Genomic DNA, 11,992 nt, shown 5'->3' with positions numbered 1-11,992 from the left:
GATTTGGCCTTGTTGGCGCGATGATGTTGTGATCTGTCGGTAGAGTCTGATTCCGGTCAATTCACCGCTGCTGTGGAGGATTGTTGTCATTTTTCTGTGGCTAGCCTTTACTGCTAGCTATCCGTTTGATTTCTCTCCAACATACTTTGTTCCAGCAGGTGGGTCATAGTTTATGTCAACAACTTTGTACTGAGCCAAGCTTATTTACAACTGCAAAGAAAGCATCTGTTTGTGAAAGTAACCGCGAGTTCCCAGAAGTAAATGTCGTAGTTATAAATTGAAAACAAATGTCAGCTAACAGCTAGTTAGCTAGCTTAGCTTAACTTTAGCTGGATTGACATTTCTGGTTAGCATAGCTATAAATTAATCTGTTCACGGATTTTGCTGAACAAACAGAATGGCAGCTAAATGTCAGATTTGTAGCTAGTTAATGTTTCGTAGGACAGTATGAATGCCGGACAGTTTATTATCAGTGTAAACACAGTAACTTGTTAGGAGTTTTACGCACAGTGAAAGCAAATGTCCATGTTAGGTCATCTTCAAACGACGGGTTGTTTATCCAGAGAAGAGCTGCATTCATTTAGAAGGAGGAAGACGACAGTACTGGTTGATTGTGATTAAGTGTATTAGCTTGAAACCCCTTTTTTTTTAGCTCGTTATTGAGGAAATGCCACGCTAGCATGGCTCTGTCAGATTCTGCTTTTGTACATAAACGCCTTCTTTATGCTTCCCTTTTTCTATCAATCAATCAATCAATCAATGTTTATTTATATAGCCCAATATCATAAATGTTACATTTGTCTCAGTGGACTTCACAGTTTGCACAGAATATCAGTATGACAATACGACACTCTGTCCTTAGACCCTCACATCGTACAAGGAAAAACTTCCGGAGAAAACCCACAGTTTGAAGGGAAAAATGGGAGAAACCTCAGGGAGAGCAACAGAGGAGGGATCCCTCTCCCAGGACGGACAGACATGCAATAGATGCCGTGTGTAAATTGAAAATATAATACATTTGCAACATAGGCAGCTCTGAGTAAAAAATTACACGGTAAGAGGCCATTATGGAGTATCTGTAAATGTACTGACTTGCCAAACATGATGGTGATAGCTTTATCGAGCTGCTCTGACAGCAGGAGACCTGTTTGGCTGAACACAGATCAGTGCTGGCTTTGCATTGTAACACAAACCAGAGGGACAGCTCCCAGCTGCCAGGCTCAAATTAGTCTCCTGAGAGGGGGAGGGGGCTGCAGTTATTTAAGGGTGCAGTGGGCAAAATAATATGAAAATGATTATACCTACACTATGCAGTTTCAGAGTTTCTCTCCTCAATTCTTTCCTCAGTTTATAGAAGTTCTGCAACATTTTTTTAAAAATCGATTATATGGAAATCAGAAGATTCTACATCTTCCAGATAAGAAGTTTTCAATCGTTCATTCAGACATGTACCCCTTACAATATCCACGATTATTCTGGGGACCCCCTTCTTGTTTGTACCTTGGAATAATTTTATATAGGTTTTTATAAATACTTATACCACTTATACAAAAAAAGGAAAAACATGTATTTATAACATGACATTTGAAATAAATCAACACATTTTTGTTATTTTTAAGATATCAAATACATATCTGGCTGAGATTTTAAGTAAAATATTACACAAACATCTACAAATGTTTAATTGAATTGAATGTTAAAGCAATAAAACTTAATGTTTTTGAACAAGGTGTGTGTGTGTGTGTGTGTGTGTGTGTGTGTGTGTGTGTGTGTGTGTGTGTGTGTGTGTGTGTGTGTGTGTGTGTGTGTGTGTGTGTGTGTGTGTGTGTGTGTGTGTGTGTGTGTGTGTGTGTGTGTGTGTGTGTGTGTGTGTGTGTGTGTGTGTGTGTGTGTGTGTGTGTGTGTGTGTGTGTGTGTGTGTGTGTGTGTGTGTGTGTGTGTGTGTGTGTGTGTGTGTGTGTGTGTGTGTGTGTGTGTTTTGTTCACAGGATGTTAGGATGGAGTGTGGGCCAGTTCTGCCGGACAGCCTGGTGTTGGAGATCTTCCTGCGTCTGCCCCATGAAGCCGTGCTGAGCGCTGGTCTGGTCTGCAGACAGTGGCTGGCCGTCTCCAGAGATGAGTTCCTGTGGAGGGAGCTGTTCTACAGCTTCTACCGCATACCTCGCTCTGTACCTCGACACCCAGGTAAATAATCAAAGTCACTGAAGAAGTCAAAACAAAAGTCACTGAGAACAGCTTCGTTGATCAATTCTTGGACTGTTTACAACTTTAAATATCCCCTTATCTTCCTTCGTTCAGCATCGGTGTCATGGTACAGGGAGTTCAAGCGTTTGTTTGACTGCATCCCCTGTGTGGAGGTTCAGACGCTGGTAGAGCACACTGACCAAGTCCTCCACCTGGCCTTCTCTCACCGGGGTCACCGCTTCTCCTCCTGCTCCAAAGACTGCACCGTTAAGGTAGGCATTAAACCATTATTCAGGTTACTTTTATTGCAAATCTTATTTTCTGGATTATTTGAAGGATAAACATCCACTCTCTTTTCTTTCTTATCCTGTCCTCTGGCTTCCTGTGTGCAGCTATGGGACACAGAGCGGCCAGATGGAAATATCTCCATGGTGCACAGCTCCAGCATGCGGCAATTCAACTGGGGCTACACCCAGTTCTCGCAGTTCAATGCTGACGATACCCTGCTGCTGGTGTCCGGGGTCTACCTGGGTCCCCACCACTCCTCGTCTGGGGAAATAGCTGTCATTAGTCTGGGTAAGTACAACGGAAATACCAAAACAGTCATGCCTCGTCATTTTCTGTTGAAGTACATTTTTTATTTTTTCCCAATCATTAGTGGTAGTCTCTCCTGACCTTGTGCTTCTCCTTCTCCTCATGTCTCTTAACACACAGATAATTACACGTTGCTGTCGCGTGTGAGGAACAAGCCGTACGATGTGTTTGGCTGCTGGCTGAATGAGACCCATCTAATCTCTGGGAACCTGCACTGGATCGGCAACATGACGTCCTGCTCCGTGCTCTGGCTCAACAAAGCCTTCCAGGTGAGAACAGCAGCTACTGTCAGACACGTGAAGAAGATGAAGAATTACAGGAAAATAGTTTGGCTTGTATTTTGTGGCTGGATAATATGATTGTGTAATTTTCTAGAGCAACTTAAAAAGCCTCACACGTTTCTCTGACACATGCTGCAATTGGTGTCTTTTTCCCACTGTTGCAAACAACATTGAATAGATATAATATTACAAATTATTAAAAATGTGGTCCTTTTTGAAACATTTCTGCTGTTTTGGTTTAACTAAGAAGCTCACCGGTTTGAAAATAAAGAAGTATGTCTTCATTCTTGAATTAAAGTGGACCTATCATGCTATATTTGAAACATACATTGGAGAGCCATACCCTAGGGTGGCCCTGAAGTGCAAGACACCACAGCATTTCAGAAAACAACACAGCATTTCAGAAAACAACACAGCATTTCACAAAACACCACAGCATTTCACATTGGACGGAAAGGGTATTCCTTTAGGGAGAACACTTCTTGTTTATGATTGGACAGAGCCAGCCAGAGAAGCACTGCTGTGATTGGTTGTTTTTGCTGCCAGTCAATAAATGAAGCTTCGTGATTGGTCAACGCCCGACAGCGCAATATGTCCCAACACATCAGCCGCACACACTCAGAGCTCACAGCTCCTCATATCTGTTCAGAAACTGGACAAAAGTTAAACATGTACAAACCACAGACTGTCTATGTCATGGCGAATACAGTCGCTGCTTTATTTATGTCTGTATGACGTTGTTGTGAGTGTGTACGGAGCAGCTACAGGTTAGTTTAGCCTGATGGATCGCATTTTAAAAGCTTTTCGCCTGCCGTCTTGTCTGCAGACTTGTCAAAGCGTTAATTCATAGTTTTTACTAACCGTTATCAGTATGTAGTTACTTCGGCATCACTTTGAAACGTGTATTACAATTAAATCACGGTCAAATATGTTCATTTTGTTGTAGTTGGTATCTCCCATAGGATTTACATGGAGATACGCCCCGCCCCCTCTCCAGCGTATCTTGTTTGAATGACAGGAGCAAACACAGCTGACAGCCGCGTTGAAACTCGAGCGATTAGAGCGATGCGAATATTGGGTAGTCTAACAACCATTAATTAATAAAACATTAATTCTGTGTTTACTCCTGTCATTCAAACAAGACGCTGGAGAAGGGGCGGGGGCGATCGATCTGGCTAAACTAACCTGTAGCTGCTCCGTCCACACTCACAACAACGTCATGCAGACATAAATAAAGCAGCGACTGTATTCGCCATGACAGACAGTCTGTGTTTTGTATATGTTTAACTTTTGTCCAGTTTCTGAACAGACATGAGGAGCTGTGAGCTCTGAGTGTGTGCTAACAGCTAATGGCTGATGTGTTGGGCCAATCACAAAGCGTAATTTCTTGACTGGCAGCAAAAACAACCAATCACAGCAGTACTTCTCTGGCTGGCTCTGTCCAATCACAAACAAGAAGTGTTCTCCCTAAGGAATACCCTTTCCGTATAATGTGAAATGCTGTGGCGTTTTCTGAAATGCTGTAGCGTTTTCTGAAATGCTGTGGCGTTTTCTGAAATGCTTTGGCGTTTTCTAAAATGCTGTGGTGTGTTGTGAAATGCTGTTGTGTTTTGTGAAATGCTGTTGTGTTTTGTGAAATGCTGTTGTGTTTTGTGAAATGCTGTGGTGTCTTGCACTTCAGGGCCACCGTACATACCTATATAAAACATGTCTGTGAAGTTTTTTTTTCCAAATACCAAACAAATCATGGATTTTAGCCATGCCTCATTTCGCTCTATTTGCTCTTTCCAGCTCTGTTTTTGCAAGGGCTGATTCTGTGACGTAGCTTTAATGCAAATGAGCTGCAGCTGACCACGCTCCCCTGCAGGAGAGGGGAGTGTGCTCTGATCAGCTGCTGGGCTCTCAGAAGGGGGGGAGGAAAAGAGAGGCTCTGTCCTCCGTGTTTTATTATTATATCGAGTCGTTATTCATTTTTTTTAAAGCTCAATAAATAACAAAGAAGATCTTTGACCGGGACTTTTCTAATTTTGTCCGGAAGATTTAAACTTTAACGGACATGTTGACCGGCGAAAAAAAATCTAACTGAAACTCTGCCGCACGGTCCCCTCGTTCCTTGGAAGAGGCGGAGAGGTGGGTGTTTGTCATATGCTGGTGGACTACCGGGGAGAATTACAGCGAGGGAGGGATTGCAATGAATAACAGCAGCAGGAGCAAACGCTTGCCTCGGGGAGGGAGGAAAAGAGCCACAGCGGAGAATAAACAGAAGGGCAACCATGGCAACCATGCGCGGGAAGTCTTCTTCGCTGCTTTTGTGGCAGACTACAGCGCCACTTACAGGCCTGGCATGTGTACTACAGCGTCTCCAGCGCTTTCGAGCGGCAATGGCCGGCCGTGGCCCAACCCCGCATTCCCCTGATAGGTGGAGAGTTGGCCATATAGGCGGAGCTCCTCGTTCCTGACGTCAGAGATATTTCAAATCTGTATCAGATCCGTTGCAGCCCCGTTTTTAGAGATTTGGGTATGGAGGAAAAAAGAGAGGGTTGTGTTTTCTGACACTTGGTGAATTCCCTGACACACTGGGGACACAAATTCATGTATAAAACCCGTACTGCATGATAGGTCCCCTTTAAAATAAAACGCTTCCTCCGAATCGTCCGACCTCCTCATCTTTATCCTTTTCTCCCACAGGATGTTGAATCGGAAAACGTCAACGTAGTCAAGCGCCTCTTCAAGATCCAGAACGTCAACGCCAGCACCATCCGCACAGTGATGGTGGCTCACTGCCGTCGCCATAACAACCCAGACTTGGTGCTGGACTACGAAGCTCAGTCCCAGGCTCGGAGGCAGAAAGAGCAGCAGCAGCACCAGCCGCTCCTCTTTGATCTGGGGGCCTCCGGCAGTGAGGAAGAGGAGGAGGAAGGGGAGTTGGGAGAGGCTGCCAGGCTCCCCACCGCACGCCATGCTCAGCCCACCATCTCCGGCATAGAGAACGTTATACAGGTGAGTAAGGGGTGCAGTTTTAGCTGTTCCTTTGAAGTGATACTGTTCTTCATTCTGCCTCTTTTCGTGCCTCCTATTAGAGTCGTAAAAATGTAGGTCCAACGGAGATGGCGATTGAGACCCACTTGGCCAAGATGATGGGCAAAGCGCACACGAAGGCCCCTGACCCCAGCCTCATCGTGCCCTCTGACCCCGGGGAGGGAGAGGACAAAACGTACTTACTCTTCACCACCGGCAGCCTTACATACTCCCCTCACCAGATAGGTAAGATGCATTCAAGGCTGCGGCATCAAAGCTAAAGCGTGCAGATACAATGACTGAAATGTGCAGATGGGTTTATTAGAAAGAGCTGGAAGAGCTAATAGTTCTCCTGTAACAGTGAACTATTCACCCCTCCTTTGGTTTCCCCTCTCTTTTCTTAAGCATCTTTATTATAACTGCTTTTTTATGTTTTTGTATTTTATTCTCTATTTTTCTGCTCTTATTAAACCATACTATGCTTCTATTGATTTACTTATATTCTCATAGCTCTGCATGTGTTTTTATTTGATCCTTCCTGTGCGTTTTCATTCTTTCTGGTCGACGTTTGTTTTAAATGTGCTCTATATCAAACTCTATCTCAGGTATTAAGCTGATCAAGCCCGAGCAGATGACCACCAGCGGTCCTGTGCTCGGGGAAGAGCGGAGTTCAGATGAGTTTTTTGATTCCTTGGACCATGTTATTGATATCCACGGACACATCATCGGTATGGGCCTTTCTCCAGACCACAGGTTAGTAAATGTTGTACAGATTCAGCATGCTTCAATGCAGGCTCATATAGGTATGAACTTTAATGGGGACTGTGAGGTAGGGCTGCTCGATTATGGCAAAAATCATAATCTCGATTATTTGGGTCAATAATTGATATCACGATTATTAAAAACGATTATCCATTTACTTTGAAAACATCAATTTATTGAAGAAAAAAATGTTGAACTGTATATTTTTAACAGTTGATTACCCAGAACTTTAAAGGTCCCATGTCATGCTTTTCTGGTTATTACCCGTCCCCTTCTGTGTTATGAAGGTTTTTATGCATGTAAACGGTCTGCAGAGTCACAAACCCTCAAACCTGTAGCGAGTAAAACTCTAACACAGAAAATACCTCTCCAAAACGCCTCGTTGGAGATACGTCATTGTCCATTTGATTCTTCCGGGTACGCATGATGTCAACCGTACCCGGAACGAAATGGAGCAATCCGTGGAGCCGTTACGTTAAGCCCCCGCTGATTGGTCCAAATTAACCAATCCACGGACTTCCTCACACACACACACAGTGCAGGCAGCTCTGCTGATCTCTCCTCCCCGGCTGCAGGCTGATAACAGTTGGGATCGCGGCAAAATTCTCTCTGCAGACCCATTCTCACAGCGTTTATCAACCTTTTTCTTACTCAATATCAAGCCACACTTATTGTTTTTACTTTGGCTGTGACTATGTGTGTGCTCAGGATGAGTTTGGCTGTGTTTCGCTGTGTATCGCTAAACCAGGAAACAACACCTCCACGGAGCTTAGCGCGATTCACAACGTCCCGACCAATCAGAGCACACTGTGCTCACAGAGAGGGTGGGGGCTGGAACTGCTGGAGCTACAACGAGCCGTTAAAGGCAGAGAGTGAAATTCAGTGAATACACGTAGTTTACAGAGATGCTGTTTGAGAAACCAATGTGAGTTTGGAAAATTGCACAATATAAATCTATTCTAGTAGACCTCAACAATGGAATTATGATCAGTGGAAATGGCCATGACATGGGACCTTTAAGTATAATTCAACTGAAAAACCAATAAAAAAATAAAATAATTCCCCAAAAATAAATAATAATAATAATAAAAAAAACGTTTTATTTCGATTACGTTGTTTTCGTAATCGTTGCAAGCCATAATTGTAATTGCGGTTAAAATACGATTAATTGAGCAGCCCTACTCTGACGGTCTGAAAAGCATTAAAGAAGCCAAAATCTCCCTGAAAAACCTTCCCAAAAAGGAGAGCTATGTTAATGGATGAGAGTTCTGTTATCATATTGATCTAATCTGTGTGTCTGGGTACTTATTGCCATTTAATGTATAAGCACACTTTGTTTTCACAACATGAAAAACACTATATCATAATGGCGTCATCTCTCTCCTTTTATGGATCAGGTACCTTTATGTGAATAGCCGAGCTTGGCCGGCGGGCTGTGTGATCTCTGACCCGATGTCTCCTCCTCCCATCGCCGAGGAGATCGACCTCCATGTCATCGATCTGAAGAGTTTGAGGGAGGAGAGGAGGAGCCTGCGCGCTCACCGAGCCTTCACGCCTAACGACGAGTGCTTCTTCATTTTCCTCGACGTCAGCAGAGACTTTGTTGCCAGGTGAGTGGACAAAGACGTGTAACTTTCCATCGATATATGCAGCTTTCACAGATGCAGGCTTCACCGGTAATAAACCTGGGTATTGCCCTTGCCGTGTGAAAGAAGTGATACTGAAACTGTGGTGAACTTGTCACTGCTAATTGACAACTCGTGTCGTTGAACTGTGTTTTCCTGGCATATTATATTGACAGATGCATCACAATGATTCTGTTTTTACATCATGCACGTCATTTGTAAATTCTTAACTGTTTTGGCATTGACAACTTACAAAATGTAGGAAAAACACTTGCAATATTACATTTGAGGTTTCATTTAGGAGCAAAATAAAATAGAAGATGGAAATGAAATGTTTCTCTCAGATGGTTAGGAAAAAATAACTAAAAACGGAGACTTTAACTTTTCTGGCTACAATGACTGATACATTACTGAATATATTTCCACAAACTCTTCAAACGAGCATTCACACATGTGGGTATTATTAGACTTGGAAAATGCAAACGTATGCTTCAATATTTACTTGTAAAAAATTCCCTTTCGCACGTTAGTTTGGTCTATTCGCCCCATGTTTTCTTTAGTGACTTCACATAAGGTGACGTTCAGAGCTGAAACAAATCATTGATTCATTTTCTCTACCTTTAAATCAACTAATTGATAAATGTAAATATTTTTACTGGAACAAATGCTCAAAATGAACAGCTTCATTTATCTTGGAAAAAGCTGTTTTTTCTTTGTGTTTGAGTTTGGACTGTTGGACAGACAAAACAAGACATTTTAAGATGTTATATAACTTGGACTTATTTGGAACTTTGTAATGGTTTCTACAACTAGGTTATTTCTAATATATTGCTATAACAAGAGAAATTTATCAGAAGAATAATTTATGAGAAAAATAGTTGTTTCTTTTTCTGTATTTATACATTTTATAAAGTAAACTTCACTGACATATCCCCCCCCCCCCACAGCGGAGCAGAGGACAAGCACGGCTACATCTGGGACCGTCACTACAACATCTGTCTGGCCCGGCTGGCTCACGACGACGTGGTGAACTCTGTGGCGTTCAGCCCGGCCGACCAGGAGCTGCTGCTGTCCGCCAGCGATGACTCTACCATTAAAGTGTGGCGCTCGCCCCGCATGGTCCGCCTGGCGCAGGCCCCGCACCACCCGCACCGGCCCCGCGGCCTCCTATCCTCCTGGCTGAGCCGCAACAAAAACTCAACGTGTGCAAGCAGCAGCGTGAACGGAAAACCGTGAGTCAGGTTGTAAAACACTTGAAGACGGAGAGAGAGATAGAGAGAGGAGAGGAAAGTTTGATGTTTCCTCTGCAGTGTGAATATATTTATATACACTCCATGTATATGTACAGTGTGGTTACAGTCAGTGGTGTTGCTTGAGCTCACTGTGTTGTGCCACACATCAGCGCTGAGCTAACAGGGGATGTGATGTGACTCAGGGTGTAGCCACAAGAGAGCGCTGTTGCACCAGAGAAGGACGACAGACTGCTGACAGGAGTAAGATGTTCTCACAGGTAGAGGTAGTGTAGAGCTGACACCTGAACGCACCACACAGACGTCCAAACAACGGATGGTGTTTGTCTGTTTTTATCTGTAATATTGAGCAGGTCAGGGCTCCTGGACCTGAGGTGTAAATGTTTGTGAGTGTCCTGCAGAGACGTCATGTCCGGCTCATCAGAGGCAAAGTGCTGTAAAGAAATGTCCTTTCTTACTACTGGTTTTGTCCAATTCATGTCCCGAGTAACCACACCCCAAGAATTGTGTTTTCAAAGAATTATAAAACCCAAAGGGAGGACACCATTTAGCTGCAGTCTGCCTGTTTTTTTTATTCAATCCCATCCCCATTTTTTGTGGCCCCAAACATGATCAACCCTTATTCTGTCCAAAGGAGGATTACTGAGTTATTTAATCGAGAAGAGTTGCTGAGGATCAGTAAGCGTGGCTGTGAACAAAAGAAATGTTGTTTGTGGCTTATTGGTATGTGGGTCCTTATTATGTAGAATTGTATTTAAACACCTTTTTTCATATCTAGTAGATCAAACCCCCTTTTAAGACTTCTGACACATTTACAAGAAGATTCTCCTGGCTGTTTTTTAATCTAAAACTGTATCTTATTTCCTTTCCCTCTTGAAGTATAAACATTGACATGATATTGAATGAATACGTTCAGCAAATTGGCAGCTCATTAAAGTTGTATCTCTGTTGAAAGAACAGATTGAAAAACGCCCAAATGCAGACGGTTCCGGGCGCGTTTAATAAGAAATGTCACTTAAATCTTTAATTTAAAAAACATTATTAATTGGAGCAAACTTTCTGCTGCCTTATATTCAAAAGTCTGATCATTTTTCAGTTTTCTTTAAATGTTTCTGTGTACACGTTACCCCCATGTTTTTTATCATGCCTGTAGTCCTCTCAAGGTTGTACGCTGAAGGAGAAAACCAAAAGTAAAACATAAGAGATCAACCTTGATGCTTTCAGTTGCAATTTAACCCCCACAAGTTTCAGGTACTTTACTGGGAAGATACTTTTATTTCTGTTGAGAGTCCCTGCTGAATTATGTTGCGACAATGATCGATGATTTAATTATGAACGTGGGTGCATTTCATATGTTCAGAGTAACCTGTGGGCATTTCTTTCTCAGCTGAATCTTCCCATTGAAAAATATTTCCCTTTTGAAACTTTCTCCCTGGTTCCTTTTTACAACTTTCTTATCTGTCATTTTTACTGTAGCTCCATCTTGTAAATCATTTCCTGTCCTCTGATGTCCTTTTCCAACTCCCATGAAATAAAAAACATGCCATGAATGGCCAGACGTCTGCAAAAGTGTACGATTATTATTCTTTTCTTATTATACCATTGAGCATCTACAGTAAACACATTTCCAAGTAGTGCTACTGTTCTGGCGAATACAAATGATGTCTGACTTAAATTATTTCCTCCATTGCAGGTGGAGAGATTTTAAACCTTGGTCCACAGCCATGCTAACATGCTAATCTAACAGCTTGCTATCAACAAGGAAATCCAAAAATGTGGTTCTTTTATATGGGCTCAGAACAGTCTGATAATACACACATCATGCACACAGAAGGATTCTCACTTGTATTTCATGATCCGCAAAAGGATTCACACTTTCCGGATCCACACTTGTGTTTTTCAATGCACACACAAATGTGTTCCGTTTCATATACATGTAAATAAAATCCAAACACAGGAAAAAGTTTTACATATGTATTTTTGATCCACAAATTTTTTTTCCGTTTAAAACCTCTGAACCTGCAAACACAAACTGCTTTCTGTGCAGTTAGACTCTCCTGACCCTCACCCGATTCGTACTTGTAATTTATCTCATCTATAGCCAATCAGATGTCTCCTCCAGTCTAAGCCAATCACATGAGCGCGCCCCCACGTGGGTAGGATTTCTTGCGTTCATGACACTTCATATACGCATTTTGCGCTGTCCGGTCAGCTCGCTAAACACAGGGCGGAGCATCAGGTGATCATGCAGAGCTGCGTCTCTCTGTCAGACTCAGCA

General features: G+C 42.8%; 1 protein-coding gene across 1 annotated transcript; it reads left to right on the top strand.

The window, feature by feature from the left end:
- Positions 1–11,283, top strand: fbxw5 (F-box and WD repeat domain containing 5). Its single transcript, XM_079659168.1, has 11 exons — positions 1–158; positions 863–1,054; positions 1,989–2,184; positions 2,299–2,456; positions 2,577–2,760; positions 2,899–3,047; positions 5,748–6,059; positions 6,140–6,323; positions 6,683–6,830; positions 8,237–8,449; positions 9,412–11,283. Exons 3-11 carry the CDS (start codon positions 1,998–2,000, stop codon positions 9,698–9,700), a joined length of 1,824 nt encoding a protein of 607 aa, XP_079515294.1. The 5' UTR covers positions 1–158; positions 863–1,054; positions 1,989–1,997; the 3' UTR covers positions 9,701–11,283.
- The last annotated feature ends 709 nt before the right edge of the window (positions 11,284–11,992 follow it).

This window comes from Notothenia rossii (genome assembly GCF_949606895.1).
Source record: "Notothenia rossii genome assembly, chromosome: 11".
Lineage (NCBI taxonomy): Eukaryota > Metazoa > Chordata > Actinopteri > Perciformes > Nototheniidae > Notothenia > Notothenia rossii.
The sequence above is the reverse complement of the archived record's forward strand: the minus strand, read 5'-3'. Positions and strand labels throughout refer to the sequence as shown.